The sequence below is a fragment of the Nematostella vectensis genome, chromosome 3 (assembly GCF_932526225.1).
Source record: "Nematostella vectensis chromosome 3, jaNemVect1.1, whole genome shotgun sequence".
Lineage (NCBI taxonomy): Eukaryota > Metazoa > Cnidaria > Anthozoa > Actiniaria > Edwardsiidae > Nematostella > Nematostella vectensis.
In genome coordinates this window covers 942,171-963,314 of record NC_064036.1, presented here as the reverse complement: position 1 = coordinate 963,314, position 21,144 = coordinate 942,171, and the positions used below count along the sequence as shown (strand labels likewise).

Genomic DNA, 21,144 nt, shown 5'->3' with positions numbered 1-21,144 from the left:
TGTGTTATTACCTAACGTGGATTGGCTGATTAGCATAGCAGACGAGTGGAAAAAAGGAAATAGAAGGGCCATTATTATCTCGCCCACCTTTACTCCTCTCGTTTGTGCAGTATTTCAGCGACTGTTTGCACGATACAAGCCAGTGAGAATAAATCGACGCAGCGAACACACAAGTTAATTTTCAGATGAGTGCAGTTTAAGGTGAGGATCAGAAATCGCTCACTATGTTTCACGGGCCTTCGGGAATAATGCCAGGTATAGTAATGAATTCATCAAACGTTCAAGCAATGATTCTTTTTTCAATCATTTCATTTTTTCAGTTTCTTAGCAAGCTTTTGCCATATACCCTCTTGACTGTTGTCTTAATGTATCCTTCCATTTGACACATGAATGATAAAATGATTAGTAAGACCAAAATGCCTTCTTCTCTCAGAGAACGCGCGTTCTAATATTCGAGTTTTTTTGATGAAAATTTATTTGGTTGTAAATCGATAAACAGACGTTTATAAAGTGAGTAAACTTTAATTAACCCAAGTAAAAATGCTGAATTATGAATTATTGTCGCTGCTGTTTGGATATATGACTAAGTATTCTGCAAACAGGGCAAATGGGAAAAAGGCTTATACAAAATAATATAAAAAAAACATATTTTGTCATTCTCGAGAACACCTGCTCAGCACATTCTACTGACTTACCATTTATCATTGAATCAAGAAAAACAAAACACAATTGATAGAGGTAAACGAATAAAAGAAAAACAAAACACCTTAGATCTGGAAAAGAGTATGATACATCAACACTCTAGTATTCGACGATAAAATGATGATCAAACAAAGCAAATTATGGGCCAACAGAGGGCAAGCCATCATTCACTGTTAGAAAGTTGATCACTAGCACAATTAGGCAGAAGAAAAAATCCTATTCAAGGCACATTTTTTATTTTGATAGTGCACCGAGAAAAGGTGAATAAATTGCAATACGATGATAGGTGGTCGAGATATAAAAATTTAAACTAGAAAGGCTCGTAAGGTAACAATGAACTTAGTTTTGCGCACATAAAAGTGCCTTACTCGCAAGTGTTTCATTAATTTTACAAGTGCTCGAATGCTTGACATTTTATTTACGGATTAACCGGTGATTCCAAGACAAAAATTTCCGATTGTTAGCATAGTATTTCGCTCGAATGATTGCGAACGATTTAAACTAACTTGTTGTTTCATCATACCTCCCTGGCATAAAGCTAGCTGTCCCCTGGACTATCACATTTCCAGTATTAGACATCCCGTGAACGTGTGGCGGAGCACGGCTCATTGAAAACAAAGTGGAAGAAAGGGTAACCATGGACTGGAACATGATATTTCCCAATCTCACAATTTTGAGATTTCGTTCTTGCAAATTGCATGGGTAAAACGTGCATGACTGCGTGGTCACCATTTTGGCCAACCAGTGGTGTGCAGATCGAAGATACCTTATTTTTCTTTATCATCGCGCGTCTTAAATTTCGCGAAAATTTTCTCGGCACACTTAGCGAGTCTTTAATTTCGCGATCGCGGAGAGAAATTGTGTTTGCAGGGGATTTAATTTCGCGATATATTTGATATGATGATACACCAGGAGAACAGGGAGACAACGAAAAGATACAAGACGCTCGTAACTACACACTACAAGATACCGGGACAGGATAGTCGATTGGACTGCACAGAGGACATATTGCTCCTTGTACCAGGGCTTATGCAAACGTTTAGAATTTGTTATAGGACCCTACGATTTTTCTATATCCATTAAATTTTGCGAGATTAAAATTCGCGGCCTTTATTTTTCGCGATTCTCGAAAATTAAGCAGAATAAGGGTTTAAGTACCTCCCCACTGTACCACCACTCAATGTAATAACTGCCTTTTAATGTAACACTAACGCTTAATGTAATATAATTTGCCGCTTAATGTAATACTAACGCTTAATGTAAGAAAAATCGCCGCTTAATGTAATACTAATACGCTTAAGGTAATTTCCTTGAAATAGTTCTAAAACCCAGGTGTTTTTTAAACTTGGCATAAACAATATTGAAGTTGAGGGCTTTCAAAAAATGTAATAAAAAATGGGGGTACCGACCTCGTTTTCACAACAGAGGTGCGTAGAGTTGACGCGTTTTTACTGATCGTGCAAGTCAAAATCCCAACTTTTAGTTTTCAAAAAGAGTGCCTATAGTCTTTAGAAAATTAAGTTCTGTTTGTCGAGCTATCAAAATATGATCTCCCAAACAATAACAATAAATAAGTAGCAAAGATGTTCCACATTGGAGAGTATGAGGCAATTCACTAAAAAATTCCTTTCTCACTCGGTGAAACCAAACAAGGAATTATCCCATTGAATCAACCTCAGCGTGCAAACATCCATAAGCACAGCATTAATTATGCCCCAATAGACTTCATGATGTCCTAAGGCACCCTCCAGATGTGAAAAAGCTGGACTTGAATGGGGGGGGGGGGGGGGTGATTCTGTTTTCAGTCTGATTTTCTTACAATTTTGCTCAAAAGTATCCAGGAGTGAAAGGGTTAAGTGTTGATTTGTTCCTACATTAACATACCTGTCAACTCTCCCGCATTAGCGGGAGTCTCAAGATTTTGGACCCCTTCTCCCGCTCTCCCGCGTTTAGCACAAAATCTCCCGCTTTTTAGCGCTTCCGAGAAATTATTCTAAAGAAAAACGTCATTTTGCCTATTTTCTATTAAAATATTTGAAACAATAATTCCCTTGCGTAACGCACTTTACCTAACACCCTCGTGAGATTTATAGTGGATTTCATATCAAACATATTCCCCACGGATAGTGTCCTTCGTTCGCTGTGCCTTATATGGTCATATATGCCCATATTTAGAAGTACTGGAGTTTCCCCTTTCGCGCTTCTCCAACAAACATGGCGGCAAACACTGATTCCCTAAAGACTCGTAGTGGAAGAATTATAAAGAAACCGGATCGCTTGGTCAAATATTTAGACCATTCCTCAGTTGATACGTACGTGAAAGAAGAGAAAGAGGAAGAAGAAAAAGTCTGGGAGATAGAGAGAGTTTTAAACGTTGAGGGAGACTATGCCTTTGTGAAATGGAAAGGCTACAGCGATAGATATAATTCTACGGTTTCTCTTTCATTGAATCCGCAGTTGTCATGCTATTTAGCCGTGAATGCTGGGAACCCCGACAGTAGTGAGGTAGCAAGAGAAAAGCTTCCCATTCTTTGCTCCGAGGATAAGGAATTGTGGCTGATTCGACATGCACTGTTCGATGAGCTCCAATTTCGTACACCCGAGAATGACACGGGACTCATTCGGAGAGTACAAGTGAAAGTCCCACTTTCAAAGGGGGTTTTTTCCGCTTTGTTTGGTAAAGGGACATTTTCTTTTGCTACCTCACGAAAGCTGGATTTTTCAGGGACCCGTAATATTCGGTTCCCGTGCACTGCTGTCGAGTTTGGCACCGTTATTGGTACGGAGTTTATGGCTCGGCAACTGCCAGATTCGAGTACAATATGTGAAGTTGACTCATCTTCGAAGATGTGGATATCATGAGGATACGAGCTAAGGATTAATTATGATCATAGTTCGTGCCCCCGTTGTACTTACATCTCTGAATATGGGTCAGAGGAAGAAAGGCCTAGTATGTGTCGACCGCTAGAGCGCAAGTATCCCCCGCTGAGCTTTTTGGAGATCAGCTTCGTACGGCGTAGACGGAATATGCTTCACAACTATGGCTCGGTAAGTTAAAATCTCTCTATATAAACTAATTGTTGACATCTGTTTCAACCGATTTCACTGTATTTCCAGTCGAAAATAAAGAGGGGGAATTTAGATCCAGGGAATGATACAGATTGTTTTGATGGTTTTAATGCCTTTATATAATAATGTGGGTACAAATAGTTATACAAGTTATAAATAGTGATATTTACAACAGTAATAAATAGCACCAAAAATATAATAAATAAATAAATACATTTTTTCTTTGTCTTCACTGCTTTTGATATTTTCTCTTGACCCTTTCCAAATTATTTTCCCTACTGAACAGTTTTCTGTTTTCCCTCTCCATGATCTATAGAGATAAAAATACACAGTTGTAGCAAGCGATTAGTCTAGATAACATGACGTTTTTTTCACTTGGAATTACCTGTACAGTGTAGTTGCTATTTTTCCCCCCTTTCTGGCTACCCCTGTGGAATGTCTTGTTCTGCATGTGGTTTTTCTTTTCCACTGTCTGGCAATTGAACTGGTGGATCGTGCCATGAATCTCCAAAAATTGGGGGACATGATAAACAAGAACTGTAGAGAAAAAAATGCATAACATTACTTGGTCTCGGAGATCCCAAGTCAATTAAGGAATCTCATTTTAATCTTACCATGTATATATGGAATTACATCCTGTGGAGAGATAAAAGAAAGCACAATTAAAATAATATATCTACTTGTTATTTTTTCAGTGACATATGATCAAATGAGGCTTGTGTCCTGCCAGTTCAACTAACCACAGGGATGTAGAATTACCTCATCAAACGTGGCCTTTCTAAATTTGGTTCCCCATTGGCGGGCCTTTTCTTGAAAAGCATCTGCTCGAAGATATGCTTCATCTCCAGGATTTGCCCCAAGAGCATCAGTGAGGACCATCAAACTTTTCCACACTTGTGTCAGCTCTGATATGCTAAGAACTGTTTTCTCACAAGTGGGAGTGGACGATGGCTACAAAACACAAAGCAATTGTTAAATTAGCTTTATACACAGTAGTATCCTGGGTGTGCTGGTCTTTTTTATAATGAAAATAAAAATCATACCTCAAACACTATGTTGTTGCGGTCAAGATGATCCTTGAGTGTGGCACGTAGGAAGTCCTTGGTGCCTGTCGACCTCAGATGGAACTTCCTACATTCCTCCACTAGCTGGGCTTTGGTCAGACAGTCAAGGCTGGTGATGGACTTGTTCTCCATGTCTCCTAGGAAGGCATGGATATCAAGCCCCCTAATGATAGTTTCCAAATCATCACCTTTATAAGGAAAAGAGGATTCAAAGAAAATAAATAACGAAACTTTATAGTAATTTCATATTAGTTTCAGTTATTATAACAGTCTTTTCTATTAGTCAGTTATTTACTTACAATCCAAAGAGCTCCACTTGGTTGTGGTTTTGCCACTGTCATCCTGGACATCATAGAAACAAAACCTCACACCTGCAAATACAATATGGCAAGAAAACAAAATGATAATCACCATAAGACATCCCATATACCCATTTACCCTATACATGAAATTTTTATTTACCCAAAGCTTCTATTGCTTCTTCCATGGCTTTTTTAACATTCTGCTCTATAGCCCAGCAAGCAACCTAGAAGTTTAATATATACCAGGAACTTTTTTAAAAAATGGCTCAATGGAGATTTGAATTTGTTAAATAAGCATAATTTTACCTGGTTGAGAAGTTTTCCCATGATCCTCAATTTGAGGTGCAGGGTGTCGGGTATGACCTTGGTAAATTCAATGTCCACGAGAGGTAAACATTGAACTCCCTTGGCATTTGGACACCCAACACGTGCACGGCACTGGTTTAAGGTTCTGGTTATGGGCCATTGTGGGACTGAAATTTTTATCAAATTTATCTAGTTATTTATAATATAGCTGACAATGGAATAATTCATAAAAACAAAAATCATTTAATTCATTACATAACATTCATTATATAAGTAACAAAATTAAAAAACTTACTAGAAAAGTCTCTGATCATCCTTTTGCTGCACTCACACCAAATGCAGAAGTACAAGGCACAGGGACTATTAATTCCGAGAATACACGCCATGAACTTCCAGTCAGCACACATCACCCTTAAAAAAGGGATAAAAGTTACATATGTCCTGTTTAATGCCAGATCATAAGATTATTGGTTGCAAAAAAAATGAAACCTACCAATCAATAGTGTATTCAAGGCCATTAACAAGAATGCCAGTTCTCCCTAGGGCCTTCATCTCATCAAAAACCCCTCTCAAGGTCGCCTTTAGGATGTCATATGACTCCTTGCCTATAATAAAAAGTGTTCACAGATATATGGCTTTAGTTGACTATATCATTAGGAAGATTTGTTCTCGCTTACAGCTGCAATAAATTAGCTGCAACCAACTCACCATCATATATAGATATACAATATTCCCTTTCTGGGCTTCTTTTAACAGAGTTTTCTGCTGGAAAGCAGAAGGTTGTCATAACACTCCCGAGTTTTTTGGTGGTTTTTCTACCATCACCAGAAAACCGAAGGGTTATAACATTGCCCCCTGCATTTCCAATGACATCTGAACTATAACTTAGAATGTCCTTGATGGATCTTGAACATCCTTTTGCATTCTGAAAGGAGAAACTTTGTTTAATGAATTATTGGGTTTGTACAGTATTTGCTTGTTTTAAAGGATGCAAAATGTGCTGTGCACAAAGCAAATCAGAATTAAGACTATCAACAGACTAACCCCTTCAAATTCTGTAATAGGAATGATTGCATTTTGAGCTTTTCTCTCTTTCTGTATCCCATACAGTGATGGCAAGCTGGACCCAGCTACCATCTTTAGCTCATGGTATGCTGAGTCAGAAACATCACCATCTTCTTTGGCCTGAGATTATAAAAATAATCTAAATATAGAAAAAATAAGAAACCTACAGTACTGTACATGTACTTCTATAATACCTACCTTGAGAGCTCTTTGGATCTTTTTATGGTCAATCTCCTCAGGCTCAACCCTCTCATTGAAATGTAGGGCAAAACTGACCATACCAACTTCAAGTTGAACCTAGAGATAAGGAAACATTGAAATGTAGGGCAAAACTGACCAACTTCAAGTTGAACCTAGAGATAAGGAAACATTTTATGATAAACAAATGCCATTATAACAGAATTGGTAAATTTAGGTTGTTTCCATGTGTACAAAAATTCTAAACAAACCTCAACAACTTTCCAATCTGTTGGAAGCTTCTCAAATTGCTTCTCAAGCCATTTTTTAATCTCTGACTTTTTGTGAAATTGAGCTTTTGGCTCAAGGTCACAAAAAGGCTTTCTCGGCTGAAGAAAGGGCTTTTTTTCCTTGCCTAGCTCCTTTCTCATGCCATCTCTCTCTTTGACAACATCAGCGAGTCGATGTTTTAGCTCTGACAGCTGATTCTCGAGCTCTTCGATTCTAGAGTCCCGAGAATCACACAGCCCGATTTCACGGACTTGAGGTAGCATGTAAGCCAATCTTTGTTTTTTCAATGGAGGACCTTGTGAAAAATTTGTCAAATACCCTTGCACCATCATTTTAGTAGATATCTATCATGAACAAGCAAACGAGACGACTAAACTTTTGAACCTCTTCCCGCCTAAGTTTACCGAGATTCTGCAAGATGATCCCCAAAAAACAACCCGTGAAGATTATCTAGATAAGAATTGCGCCAAAATTATACAAACAAAAAACGGAAATATTAGAAAGGAATACTTAGCTTCTCGTCCTTCGGGTGTTTCTGTACTCTTCAGCATCAGGATCACACAAGGACGTAGTCGATTAAAATACCTACGAGGGCTTTTTTCCACAAGTTAGGCTGGCAGAAGAAAGATCTAGCCCCTACAGGGGTATTTGATGAGAAAAATAGGTATTTTTCGCTTCTATAAGCAGAAATCTCAGGTTAAATAGCCCTGTTTTCCAAAAATAATCGCTCTTCGTCCGCCATCTTGGATAGCTCAGAGAAAACCCATTTGTAATTTGCCAGGTTACACAGCTCCTAGTCTCAGTCTCTAAAAAAGCGGCCGAGCGAGTTTGAATAACACCAAAAGTTTGATATGGTTCGTGAGAGCTTTCTATACGTCAAACGCCTGCAAGGTTTAACCCGCCCCTCCCCCCAAAAAAATGAATAGATAGATAGATAGATTTTATTCATGGCACCTTATAAAACATTTACATCGGTGTAAATCCACAAATAATATGTTTTTCTTACTTTGCCTTTTGCATTTTTTTTCTTGTTTCGAATGATTAGGTGACGTCACCGTACGTCGTCATCAAGCTTCACATTTCTTGCCTTCATACATTCAAAAATATGTTTCGCTAAGCGCCGATTCACGTTTTCATTCCGGCTCAATACCATAATTCTGACGAAGCTATTTTCTTTGTTGGCATGGTGTCAAACATTGATACCTGCATGCGTTTTAAGGAAATCCAGTAAATTATCCCGATCATCTTTATAGGCCGGACATTCTAACAGAAAATGCTCTTCATCCTCCACTTTACCTGTCTAGCATACTAAGCATTTTCTTTCGTTAGGTTTTTTATATGGCTTTTCATACCTTCCAGTTTCAATTGCTAGCTTATGATTGCTTAGCCTGAATTTAGTAAGGGCAATCCTATGGTCAATATTTTTACGTCCGTTAGATAATCTTCTAAATTGTGGGACAAATTAAACCCCACCCCTCACCCAAAAAAATTCTCAAGCTTTGACATTTATTATTACATATAACATTAAGCGGCGATTTTTCTTACATTTAGCGTTAGTATTATGTCAGTATTGCGGCAGCGGGCAGGCTAGGTCAAACCTCGAAATAACAAAATGCAAAAGACCGAAAGATAATATCGTTATATCGGGAACCCTCGATTCGATATTTTGGAAATCTAACGAATGAAATCTTTTAATAGGATATCGTGGTTTGCATATTCAAATTCGTCACAAATCCCTGTTTTGTTTTTTTATTCACCCAATAAACTTATCACGCACATTTTTACTTCAACTCGAGCCATTGAAACAATATTTGTTTTATCCACTAGAATTCAGCCTTATTCGCTGATAAAATAGCAAAATCTTAAATGAGATTAAAAAGACAGTCGAAAGAGAACTCGTCGCCGTTGCTTATTATCAATGAGTGAGTATTGGCTGCCTGTGGTGACCTTCTGTTGACTTCCGGAGCCTGCCGAATAGCCGAATAAAAGCCCCGGATATCTTTTATTCTGACCGGAGCAATATCGACTGTGCGACGAGGTTGGAAAGTGTAGTGGAGCTGAGTGTTTGCGTTTTTTTTTTTTCTCGGTTTGATCATTCCTGTCCTTATATAGCACTGTCAAATCACCTAGCACTCTTCTCGAGTCAAACAAATATGTGGCTTTGCCGTTAACTTCAGCAAATAGGGCCTGTTCTTTTGCCATCTGTGCGTGCGATTTCCATCAAAACGATATGAGGACAGGCGAACGAGTTGATACATCGACAAAGGAATGCATAAGTAAGTAATAAAGAATGGATGTTTGCTCCAAGCAAAACTTCGTTTATCAGTTTCTCGTTTAGATAGTATGCTGAAAATGTTGAATGAGAAAGGTCCTTCTCACGATGCATTTTGACAACACAACAATAGACTGACAAACAGTGTGCCTATCAAAATATTCCTTATTGTTTGCTCTCTCTATTTAACAGTAACTTAACTTAGATTACGAGTTCGAGCTTTCTACGAGTCAATAGATAGTGAACGCAGCGCCGACTCATTGAAAACGAGAACGTGTAGTCTGATTACGGGAAATAATTCTGATAATAACAACGGGAGGATAGTAAGCCTGTGGTTGAAACGTGTAAACACCCCAACAAACAAATTTTGTTACGCTACCCATAATTTGATGTGGCATAGTTGCCTGGCTGCTTAGTAGATAAACAACCTCAGTGGAGGCCGCAGTTTTCTGTTTTATTTTCGTCTCAAAATGATACCAATACTACTTGGAGTGCTATCAAATGTTGTTGCAATAATAAAAAATATTGTGTAAGTTGTTGCAGAAAATTTGGGTTATCAGGCCAATAAACGATGCATTTTGCAGGCAGTTTTCATGCAACAACACCAAAAAAACACCACTGTAAAAAAGAGGAAGAAAAGTTTTGGGTAAGACTTGGCAGGATTTCTCTTTGGTTGGAGATCTTTGTGAATGGTGCCAAGGGTAGCTGATGTTTGGAGAAATCACTGACCAAATGTGAAATTTTTCTGGTTCCACCGGCACAGAGTCTCCAGATTTCTGTCGCCCAGTGACACTCAGCCAAAATGCCGTGACGAGTGAAGCAAGGAGGCTGTGGGCAGGCCAGCAGCTTTTTCAATTCCAGTCTCTAATCACATGCCTAAACCGGTTTTGCAGGTATGACATCAGTCACACAACACCAGAGCTGTAAGCTTTCAAAGTTTTGTTGTTATTTTTATACTCAAGTGATTAAAAGTATCTCCAAAGGGCCCATGAAGAAATTTTCCGGCACTAATTTCTGTCATATCTGCAACAACACTTCTTTAGGAAAGTTTGAAAAGCTAGAGAAGATAACGAAATTATCAATGGAGAACTGCAAAAGTTCAATTCAACAACTGCAAGGGAGTGTAAGCAATCGAGAGCATTACTGTAAGTTGGAAAAGCATCGGAAAGTCACCTTTTGCGCTTCGATGCGGGCGGGCTTAGCTTCATCGTCAACTTTGCCTTCAGTACAAACTGTAAGATCCCTCCAGCCCAAGCCCGAAAACAATAGGGGAATCAAGCACCGTTCTTGAAACTAGCGTTGAAATCCAGGTGTACTTGTGTGTAAGCAAACCAACTACACGCGATCAAACAGCTGAACTTTCAACCTTGGAAAAACAACCGTTTTTTCAAGCTAATCCCAAATATGGTTTTGCGTTACTGTGACAATCTTGTTGACCAATCAGCTGTAGAATACAAAATCTGTATTTCTGGAACTGAAAAAAGCTACTTGCCCTCCCAGAGCCTCCTCGCTTCAATCGTCACAGCATTTTGGCTGAGCGTCACTGGACAAGAGATGCCTGGTGGCTCTGGTACCCAGGGTATGTAAACACCAAGTACGGTATGAAATATTGAGCAGATAAAAATTTGTCTGTTACCATGTAAACATAGTCTTACATGACAAATAAAACATCCTTGGTCAGGTGGATCTATCAAAATATGCTGATATTTCTTGATAGGGCATGTAAATTATAAGGCGTGCAGCTATTAAAAAGATGCAGGACTACTTGTTTCCTTATTTTTGTGGTTTATTTGATACATATGGTAGCAGATTATAGATTATGATCTTATAGTAGTGGCTTGTTGGGTTATTTAAAAGACAAAACAATTAGCTTGTTTTGAGTACTCTGTCTGAGTAGAGAAAGTAGATATATCTTGGAAATTGGAATGGGAAATTCTAAAGTTGGTTGATAAGAAGCAATTGTGTCAGGGGATGTTTTAGCTTGCATAAGATGTTACTGCTTTGATATATTTTGATATCATTTTGGGGGCTCTTCTGGATGACTTTCTACTATTGTTTTTGCAATTAATAATTGTGTTTGTATCTTAGTTTATAACAAAAAGAGAATTGAGCCTTTGTCCAGGTTATGTAATGTTTTCAAACTTGTACCCCAGCAGTATAAATCTAACAGACAAAATAGCACCATGAAGCATATGATGTTTCATCAAAGCAAGAGGAGGCATCCAAAGCGACTGGTAAGTAATAGCTGAAAAGTCTCAAAGTGCTGTGGGAAGCCTGTATGAAACTAACTTTAATTAAGCAGACACCTTAAGTGATTCTTAAATTCTTCAGGTCACACACAATTGCAGGGGAAAATAATAGTCTATCAAATTTAGGTCACTCCAGAATATTCAGAAAATAAAAAATGATAAGGTTTTAAATAAAAAAATTATCAGTATCAGCATCTCAAGTATCTCAGCTTGTAAACATTGCATATGCCTAAAACTCTAGGGGGTTAAGATTTTAAAATATGTGCTAGAAATAAAAATTTGACAAATTTTGGCTTAGATTTTGTTTTAGAGAACTTTTGAAGTAAGCCTAGGGCCTTCGACCTGTATCCTTGAAAATAGTACCCTATCAGGCACGCACAGTTTCAAGGGGTCGTCAACCATATTTTTTAATTACATCCTTAGCTGCATTCCTCCTTGGCAGATCCTGGCTTTGTTACTGTGGGTTTTTTTTGCAAAGAAATTTGTGTTAAGAGCAATTAACACAGAAAGCTCTGTAAGAAGACAAGGCCAAAATCTGAGAAATCTGATGAAAAATAGATTTTCATCAGACTTCAAAGGGCAGTGTTTGAATAGGATTAAATAAGTGGGTTTTTGTGATGAATAAGCTCTCACTCTATCACAGGATGGTGAAATTAGTAGCAGTGAGGATGAGTTTTCCAAGAAAAACACCAGTAAACCCCCAAATGAGAAAAAAGTCAAGCCTCGCACCTCTCCTCCTACCTCTGAGAGTGATACCTACTGTGACAATAAATTAAACAAACTCAAGGTAAATGAAAACTGATAATCATATAATAATCTTTTATATAATTTGGCTTTGTCATTGCCGCATTAATTGCCCAGTGTGATAATGCTGCCCAATAAAAAGAGTCCTATTCACTTACATAATATTATTTCTAATTTCCTGCATTATATAACATTTGAATACGAAAAGTTGTATGTGAAAACGTGCTGTTTCTTGTGTTCTTGTATTTTCAATGACATTCATATTTCTACATAGTTACCGAACTTTTAGGGCTTCCTTTTGACAAAAAAATTTTGTGAATAAAATAAAATAGGTTCTCTTAATTAAAAAAGTTTTAGCAACCTTTGAAGAATTGTGAAAGTTTTTTCTTCTGATAATATTGAGAGAGAGTAAGAAAGAAAAAGAGAGGAGGGGAAGGGGAGGGGATGGTATGGGAGGGGAGGGGATGGGGATGTTCTATGATATGATCCTAAAACAGCCAACATCTTACTGATGCTTATTTTACTATGATCAATTTATTGCAGATCAATAGTGAAAATGATGAAGCTTCAGAATCTGTCACCTTAAAGGAGATTATAGACCCTGGTGAGGGGACCACAAGGGAGTCTGAGAAGGAGAGTGAACCAGAACAAGAAGAAGCCAGTCCAGAAAAGCTGGAGGACACAAAGCCAGACAACAACAAGATTACAGAATCAAGTGAGACATGGGTTAAAAATCACCCAGTGGGGGGTTCTACTGTACCAAAGATAAAAAACTTACCACCTCAAAGTCAATCTGAATCATATGCTATACACAAAGCCATTTCCAAGGATAGAACCATACCACCCCCAAAAATAATAATACCCCCTAAACTACAAGGACCTATTGTTAGCAGATTTTTGTCGCAATTGCATAATAGCTAATGTAGACCTGTTTTAGGGTAAAAGGGTTTCTATCTACCTCTCGACCCCCCCCCCCCCCACCCCTAAAAAAAGAGTTAAAAAAACATGTTCTAAAAGGAGTCAACTTTTGAGGGGGGCTCCCCCATCGAAAGTTGACTCCTCTTAGAGCATGTTTTTTTTACTTCATACTTAGGGGGATTTGCCTCTGACCTTTATGCAACTTTAAGGCCTAGCAACTTTTGTTGCGCGACACGGGCTGCAATTTTTGCGGCGATTTTTATCGAACCTAAATCGCGCGTGTAAACAGCATGCAAATTGGCGGCGATTTCACGGCGACAGCCTGCAAATTTATCGCAGGTAATTCGAGCATGCTCGAAACTTTAGTGCAAATCACTGCAATTTTTCGACGGAAACACGCAAATTTTAACCATCCCTACCACTGTGGGAAAAACTGTACAAGCTCGTGACGTAGACGGATCCAAAATGGCTGATGCTACTCCCGTCTCAAGTAAGCAAAAGAAAAAAGTATGGACAATTGAAGAAGATGATATGCCTTGTCCGACTCCCTCTTCAACAAATAAGTCTTGACTCACACTCTCCTTTCTCTTCTTTTCCTTCTCCGTTGTGCCACTAAAGACAAAATTGCGCCTACAACAGAAGCATCGAATTCATCCGCCATGATACACGAAGGCCCTTAACTTGCATGGAGCTCCAGAAAAATCGCCGTCCAAATCGCCGCTAATTTGCAGCCTGTATACACGCGCGATTTGGGTGCGATAAAAATCGCCGCAAAAACTGCAGCTGGTGCCGCGCGACAATAGTTGCTACAGTAGTGTAGACAGGCCTTTAAAAAAACAAAATAATATATAATGTAAGAGTTGAAAACCAACCTTACCAGGGAGCAAAAAGAATAGAGTCAAGTAATTGCCCAAAACTTCCTCAGTATAACTTGAAGTATTTTTAAATAGTTAAAGGAAATAGTTAAGGAAATAGCCATCTTCGCCTCTTCGTGATAAGCATTGCCCAATACTTTATCTCCTTCAAGCATGATTAGAATATTTTATATCAGATAACTTCTGTATATTTAACAGGTATATTGGTGATAATCAAAGTAAACTATGAATGACTTTTTGTTTAAAAAAAAATCTTATCAATGTAAAAATTGAGAGCATAGTCTAAGAGTTAGCCTAGTTTGTCACTTAAAACCTTTTATTAAGAACACGTTTACTCTAACTTGAAAGAACCTTTAAGTTTCTTATGGTTAGCCTCCTTCACAGACATCTCTTATTTTCTAAAGAGAAGCACAAGGTACGTATGATACAAAACTCGATAAAGCCAGCCATCAGTCAACCTTTCACTAGCAAGTCACACCTGTGAGCCTTAAGCGGCGACTCTACTGAAATTGGCTTTAGAAAAACTCAAGATTTTTGCTGCTTCATAATATATTGTCTAGTGACTCATTGTTTACTGAGAGGATATTGTCTAGTTTTAGTAGACATAAAAACAACATTATCAATGAAGAACAAAAACAATCTTAGCGTATATTGTGGCAATTTTAAAGTTTGGTCTACAGTTTGCCAGGAATGAGAAGCCCAGTCATCTTCAATGTTTCCTTATAATTTAAAGTCTGCCGTTTCAGGTAAAGTTAAAAGAAGCCGCCTTTTTTTCTATAAGAGCAATTCAGCATGAAATGAAAAAGAAAATGTGCATTTGCTTTGCTTGTGAACGTCTGCCCTTCGTCAAAGCATTCAGTCGTGTGTGTTTGAGGAAGGGCAATCTTTGCATCAATATTTTTCGAGTTATGCGTTGCTACGTTCCTGCAGGTTCTGGTTTGTAGAAAATTAATATCTCAGTATCTCAATATTAAATGAGTGTAAACTGTATCATGAGTGTAACTGTATGTTACCGTACTGAGTGTAAACATGTTTTTATTCACTCGTTCGTTTTCAAAAATCGTACTTTTTTAGTCGTATTTTTTTATTCTTATGTTCTCTTATGATTTGGACATGGGTAAGGAGTTTATCAGTTGATTTTTTAATTCTTTGAAGTTTTAGTGTTTTGGAAGCATCTTTATTTTACATGAGCTCTGAATACATAATTTTACTGTTTTTACTATTGGAAGTGCTTGCAAAAACTCAAAACACGGTACAACTCGAATTGACCTGATTTCGATTTTCTCAGTGTTTTCTTTTTTATTAACTACTCAAATTACTTCGTATAATCCTGTTTTGTTTATCGGCACGTTTCACTTTCTTTTTTTCACTCACTTTTCTTTGGTGAGTTCCATGACAAACGTATAACAATACTTTCTTTGTGATTTTTATTGTCCCCCGCTAACCCAAACAGATTTTTTGCTTTACCGTCTTTCCTGTATTATAACCTTTATTTTTTATCCGTAGAAAATATGGAAAACCAGTGGAAATCTATTGACGAAAAAATGAACATTTCAGTTGGACATAAAGGTATTAATATGATTATAAATATTCTGCTAGGGCTGTATTCCGCATCCCTGTATTTTCACCTGGAGACAGTGATGATACTGAAAATGCTTTAGCAATTGGGAAGTAGCGAGAAACTACACTTAACCCCACCTCTAGGAAGGAAAAGTTAGTTGAGTCCTTGTGTTGGGATGGTCGTAGCCCCCACACGCCCCCGTAGCACACACAAACACAAATACTTTTTTAATGATCAGAAACTCTGCTTTTCATTGGTTTTGTATTGAGTTTTTAATTGTTTTTATTTATTTATTTCTTTATTTCTATTCTGAAGTCCGACCCTAGGCTTGACGGAAATATGTGAAATTTCATTGGATGCGGAGAAAAGCAAACCGTGGCATCCTAAAAAAAGACAAAATCAATAACAAACAGCAAAACACAAAGCAACAACTCTGTAGGGCGCTAATCTGGGTGCGCAAAAGCAAACGGCTTGTGAGCTCGAGCAAGGGACTTACGCTAAGAGATCACATGACTGTCTGGCTGGCAAACTATCGCGCGCTCAGCCTTTTAGCGGAAAAATAACAGCAAAAAACAGCAACTTGTTCAGCGCTTACGTAAATAAACCAGAATTCTTTTTTTTTTTCAGAAAGGGTTTAGTTTCATTTAAGGATTTTATTTCTTCGTCGTTTTCTGGTGTAACGGGCACAGTCATTTCTGATTTTTTGTTTAATAATATTGTTTTGAATTTGCCACCCAAAAAGGTCACGTGATCTCTTAGCTCAAGTCCCGTATTGTGTGGAATAAAAAGTCTTCTAACATTCCCCTCCGGTGACTCCTAATTAAGTAGGGTAATTTCTTTCAGGGTAATCAGGAAAATCTGCATACAACACTTACAAGCAATAGGATACAGGAAAACAAGTTAATCTGTTTGTAAACCCTAAATGTCTTTTAACTGTTCTTTCAGCTACAAAGGGGCAGTTTCGCTTCGACTTTCTTGGAGGTAAGACCTGATAAAAATGCCTGAGCACAAATCGTCGATAATGTATGTAAAGCAGTTGGGCACAAGTTTTCCGATAATGCTAGATGGTATAGGGAGTATGGTTACCTGCTCTGCTTTACACCATGCACTTCAGCTTTATGGTAAGACGTCTGCTTGATGTTGTTTTTTCGTGTTATTGTAGCTCTCTGGCTTTGCAATGTATCATCATGTACGGGGTCTTCGTTTCACGAGCAGTCATTCCAGCAATGCTTCGCTTCCAGTGACTTTATTCTGGTTATCAGTGTTCGTTGATAAAAGTCGCAAAATGCCTGTTGATACCCGTATATTTTGCGTAGTGCCTGTTGATGTCCATTTGTTATTCAGAGAGCTAATGTCCAGTTATTTTCCCAGATGAAGTCGATCAAGCCGAGGCAGACGCGTTGTCGGCTCTGAACAACTACTGGCTGACAAGCATAGCTAAAAAAGCTGCTAAACCGTCAACAGATATCCCGGAAGAACACAAACCGTTCTATAACAAATACTGCAACGGCACGAAGAAACTTAGCATCGAGACGGCGACAAGACTTATGAGGTGAGAGTGATGGACGGCGCAGCCAGTGCTTTAGCCGGGATTTGCAGGAGAGGGGCGTATAAGCAAACCCTATTTGCAGGTTATAAAACAGTAAGGGGAGTAATGCAATTATAGAACGGCGACACAACGGTGACGTTACTTCAAAGTACATTTACACGCCAGACGTTTTGAAAAATCGCTTTCAAGCCTTAATTTTTCCTTCACAATTTTGTTAATAATATAGTTTTACAATGCGAATTATAGATCACTGAGCAAAAACTTGTCCACGTCCTAGAAGTGAAATAAATCTAACAGATTTTCACGCACGGGCGTTGTAATTTACATCCGTGGTTTATTGTGGGCTCCTTATCCCCCACCTTTGACTTCGTGACTAAGTACCAATTGATAAGTAGTTTGTCTTAATATACGAGATTGATATCTCCAGTGTTATGTGTGTATTTCTTGTATAGACACGTCATCTCACGAACTACGAAGGTTTGCCCTTGAGTGATTTAGAAAACGCTACTATGACTAAATACCTGGTCGGTCCCTGAAAGATCAGTTAGGAGTTATCAGTGGATACGAATCTTAGATTGAACCCCTAGTTGAACCTCTCCGTATGTAATAAAGAGATAAAGAAGTTGTTGTTGTTGTTGGTAGAAAAAGTTTGTTTCTTGCCCTATGTTTGTATGGAATGAGTGATACCGGAAGATTCATGTTTATCACTGCATCAATCTACTCTGCCAGTTTTTTTTTTTTTTTTTTTGCTTACAAGACAACGTTAATCCATCGTCCATCCCTTAGATAAAAGAACCGATTAAATATTCAGTGATCTAGAATACCTTTTTACGCAGCTGGCCTTGGTAAACATCTTCTAGGGTTACATCCCTCATTCATTGCTTCATTTATGCTTGGGGCACCATTTAGGTTAAAAGATTCCATTAACAAAAGTGAGTGCCGTTAAACAGACGGATTAATTACCCATTTATGGAAACTAAGAGCAGTTCCAAACTCTGGTGTAAATCAGACTCATTAGGGAAGATTTAGACAAGCTCCAAGTCAACTCTAATATTTTTCCATTAGCTAGATTTTATCTTTACAAAGAGACCTTGGGTAAATCGGATATGCGTTTTTTTGAAAATGCCAGTCATTGGTCAAAGTGTTAACTTCAGCCCCAAGGATATGCCAGTTGTAGAAAGTAATGTGCATTCATCGTCGTATACCTGCTCTTATATGTTGTGTCCAATAGCTTCCATTGTCTTTTTGTTTCCTTACTAACCTCTTATTTTTATGCCTAGCACTTGCCAACTCTAGCTAGCTTTCTGTACTTACCTAGTATATTTTGTATGGCTTGTCAACTCTAGCTAGCTTTTTGTTTAACATGTTGTGGTCTATCTAATATGACTTGCCAACTCTAGCCAGCTTTGTGTACTTACCTAGTATAATGTGTATGCTAACTTTTTGTTTACCATGTTGTGGTCTATCTAATATGACTTGCCAACTCTAGCTAGCTTTTTGTACTTACCTAGTATATTTTCACTCTAGCTTTTGTACATACCTAGTATATTTACACTCTAGCTAGGTGTGTGTTTACCATGTTGTGGTCTATCTAATATGACTAGCCAACTCTAGCTAGCTGTGTGTTTACCATGTTGTGGTCTATCTAATATTACTTGCCAACTCTAGCTAGCTGTGTGTTTACCATGTTGTGGACTATCTAATATGCCTTGCCAACTCTAGCCAGCTTTGTGTTTACCATGTTGTGGTCTATCTAATATGCCTTGCCAACTCTAGCCAGCTTTGTGTTTACCATGTTGTGGTCTATCTAATATGACTTGCCAACTCTAGCTAGCTGTGTGCTCACTATGTCTCGAACCTTCCAGCTCTAGCTAGCTGCGTGTTAACCATTGGGATTCATCTAATGCTTGTTAACTTTAATCAGCTGTATGTCTAGATGTGTCCCGATATGTCTAAAACTAGCCGATTCTAGTTAGCCTTGTGTTAACCACGCTGTGTATGTCCAACAGCTACCCCCATGTCATCGCCATCACGCTCAAGTCGAACGCAAAGATCGAGGTCATCACCTCAGACGTCGAGAAAGCTCTTGAGAAGAATGCGGAGTTACGCGAACCCCACTTCGATGTCGTGACGGCTATGGGCATGCACCTGTTCTAAGGCTCCGGCAACCCAGAGGACTTAACAGGAGGCTTTTGCCTACGCGATTGACATAAATTATTGGACTTTTACTGTAAATATGCCAGATGTAGTTCGGTATGGTACATTCAGTCGTTCCCACATTGACTTGGAAGGCTTTAAAGCTTGCACAGTGACAATTCTCCTCTCTGTGATTGTGGCGTGACTACCATGGGAGTAGATGCCGCTCTGCGTAAAAATGAAGATGAAATAATCGAAATCAGTCACGGTTGCATCTGCATTTGGAATGGTACATGAAAATTACGGCGTCTAAAAATTGTTAGGTTAGCTGAAGTTAACATGTTTGTGATCTGCACGGCACAAGTGACAAGAATTGCAAAGTTTTTTCTATGTATGTGGATAGAAGGGAAGCGAAACGGATCACCCTCTTCTGCCGAGGTGAAAATCGCGTTATTTTTTAACCAACTGGACTGATTAAATTCAGTTCTTTTTTTAAATGGGCATTTGAATAGGAAAAAGGATAGGTTTTTATGTATAGACAGGTAGAATTAATATAATTTTCAGCATTTTTTAGTTGTCACTGGCCTTTGGCTCTTAACCTTTTTAAGATTAACAAATTACTGCTGGATCCCGCCGACAGTTTTCTTTGAACACGCCGTCGGTCGAATGTTGTCTGAGTCTCTTCCCAAATTGCAATGCAATAGCTTTCGGATAGCAAGCTTTATAGCCTTCCTTTCAAGATAGCATCCTGGGCTCCTCAGCCCCTGGCGCCCTGGGTGCTTCTCAACCCACCCACACTGGAAAATTGCTGAGTTGATAGCTATTTCATCACGAAGATTCGGGGTTTTAAGCAAATTGGTGAACAGCTGATTGGGCTGGTAGGGTGAGCAAATTCAATTCATCTTGAACTTCACGAGAAAGTGGAGGAACTACCTTTGGTTTGTGTATGTTATACTTGACGTATTAGAGAGTAAAACAATATCTAAAGTTAAGAAAAAAGCAATTGAAACATTTTTATTATTATATGTGTAGCTTATCAACGGATATTTGTTACAGGGAACCTTGTGTGTCTAAACCGCATAGACACATTTTTGTATGAAAAGAGGACGTTGGCTATGAACACTATTCTATATGGATCATATGTTATTCAATTTTTTGGCTTGGACTCAAAGTTTAACTTTTTCGCGCTCGCTGCTGCATAAGATAAGTAAAAGTGTGGACTGTTTTCTTGTTCTGGCGAATGAAGGGACTTTATCACGGTCTGCAATGTGCCACGTAAAACATAGCTATCCCCTTAAACCCGCTTTGTATTTCTCAATCTTTAGGTCAACTTGTTTTTGTAAATTATGTTGATCGTGATATAGTTCCTTATGGAAAGAATTTTTTTTTTAAATTTATTGAACTGAGCATTTTATCAAACGTATATTAAACAAACTTATCGGTTGACTAGTTTTGGTATGAAATACTTGTAGAATCAGGGCCGTGGCAGGGAGTGGGGCAGGGGGCATGTGCCCCCCCCCCCCCAATATTGTTTTAAATTATAAGGAAATGACCAGTAGGGGCGTGGCTGTGCTCCCCAATATTTTCTGACTGTTTCTGTTTTATGCCCTCCCCCCCCTCCCCAATCTTACGTGGAGGCTACGGCTCTGATGAAGGGAAGGGTGCGCTTTTTTCTCAGGAGAGAAGATTTTCCTAGCCGTCTGTGTAGCAAGCATTCCCTTGAGTTTCAGAGAAAGTTTGATCGCGCGAAAAAAGGGGCGAGTAAAAACAAAATGAAAAAGAGCAGGGGGATAATAGTAGAGATGAATAAAATAAATCGCCAAAAAAAAAAAAAAAAAAAAAAAAAACGGTAAAGAAGGAATTA

General features: G+C 38.4%; 2 protein-coding genes across 13 annotated transcripts; one reads left to right on the top strand and one right to left on the bottom strand.

The window, feature by feature from the left end:
- The first annotated feature begins 48 nt into the window (after positions 1 to 48).
- Positions 49 to 20,724, top strand: LOC5517073. 10 transcript variants are annotated; one of them, XM_048724892.1, is made up of 10 exons: positions 8,980 to 9,252; positions 10,012 to 10,141; positions 10,749 to 10,827; positions 11,402 to 11,482; positions 12,141 to 12,284; positions 12,785 to 12,956; positions 15,541 to 15,603; positions 16,541 to 16,576; positions 16,967 to 17,147; positions 19,154 to 20,724. In XM_048724892.1, the coding sequence occupies exons 4-10, from the start codon at positions 11,432 to 11,434 to the stop codon at positions 19,299 to 19,301; spliced, it is 795 nt and encodes a 264-aa protein (XP_048580849.1). In that variant the 5' UTR covers positions 8,980 to 9,252; positions 10,012 to 10,141; positions 10,749 to 10,827; positions 11,402 to 11,431; the 3' UTR covers positions 19,302 to 20,724. The 10 variants fall into 10 exon arrangements, with proteins under 10 accessions (XP_048580847.1, XP_048580850.1, XP_048580845.1 ...); XM_048724885.1 differs by lacking the exons at positions 10,012 to 10,141; positions 10,749 to 10,827 and adding an exon at positions 9,833 to 9,894 and having other exon boundaries at positions 8,975 to 9,252; positions 11,405 to 11,482; XM_048724884.1 differs by lacking the exons at positions 10,012 to 10,141; positions 10,749 to 10,827 and adding an exon at positions 9,833 to 9,894 and having other exon boundaries at positions 8,975 to 9,252.
- On the bottom strand, positions 2,976 to 7,828 carry LOC125561196. 3 transcript variants are annotated; one of them, XM_048724878.1, is made up of 13 exons: positions 6,707 to 7,827; positions 6,488 to 6,628; positions 6,152 to 6,368; positions 5,937 to 6,048; positions 5,739 to 5,854; positions 5,444 to 5,610; positions 5,298 to 5,361; positions 5,135 to 5,206; positions 4,815 to 5,023; positions 4,531 to 4,722; positions 4,386 to 4,407; positions 4,157 to 4,308; positions 2,976 to 3,318 (listed from the first exon to the last, which is right to left on the bottom strand). In XM_048724878.1, the coding sequence occupies exons 1-13, from the start codon at positions 6,785 to 6,787 to the stop codon at positions 3,172 to 3,174; spliced, it is 1,692 nt and encodes a 563-aa protein (XP_048580835.1). In that variant the 5' UTR covers positions 6,788 to 7,827; the 3' UTR covers positions 2,976 to 3,171. The 3 variants fall into 3 exon arrangements, with proteins under 3 accessions (XP_048580835.1, XP_048580837.1, XP_048580836.1); XM_048724879.1 differs by lacking the exon at positions 2,976 to 3,318 and adding an exon at positions 3,864 to 4,081 and having other exon boundaries at positions 6,707 to 7,824; XM_048724880.1 differs by lacking the exon at positions 6,488 to 6,628 and having other exon boundaries at positions 6,707 to 7,828.
- Positions 20,725 to 21,144: the final 420 nt, after the last annotated feature.

Excerpts from the sequence above, each read along its gene's own strand:
- LOC125561196 (XM_048724878.1), bottom strand. The coding sequence starts at position 6,787 with ATGGTCAGTTTTGCCCTACATTTCAATGAGAGGGTTGAGCCTGAGGAG. Across the intron at positions 5,611-5,738 it reads GATGATCAGAGACTTTTCTA|TCCCACAATGGCCCATAACC; the intron begins GTAAGTTTTTTA and ends TAAAAATTTCAG. Across the intron at positions 3,319-4,156 it reads ATAGCAACTACACTGTACAG|TCCCGTGTCATTCTCGGGTG; the intron begins GTAATTCCAAGT and ends TCTCCGAATGAG.
- LOC5517073 (XM_048724884.1), top strand. The coding sequence starts at position 9,207 with ATGAGGACAGGCGAACGAGTTGATACATCGACAAAGGAATGCATAA. Across the intron at positions 15,604-16,540 it reads CATTTCAGTTGGACATAAAG|CTACAAAGGGGCAGTTTCGC; the intron begins GTATTAATATGA and ends CTGTTCTTTCAG. Across the intron at positions 16,577-16,966 it reads TCGCTTCGACTTTCTTGGAG|ATGAAGTCGATCAAGCCGAG; the intron begins GTAAGACCTGAT and ends TTATTTTCCCAG.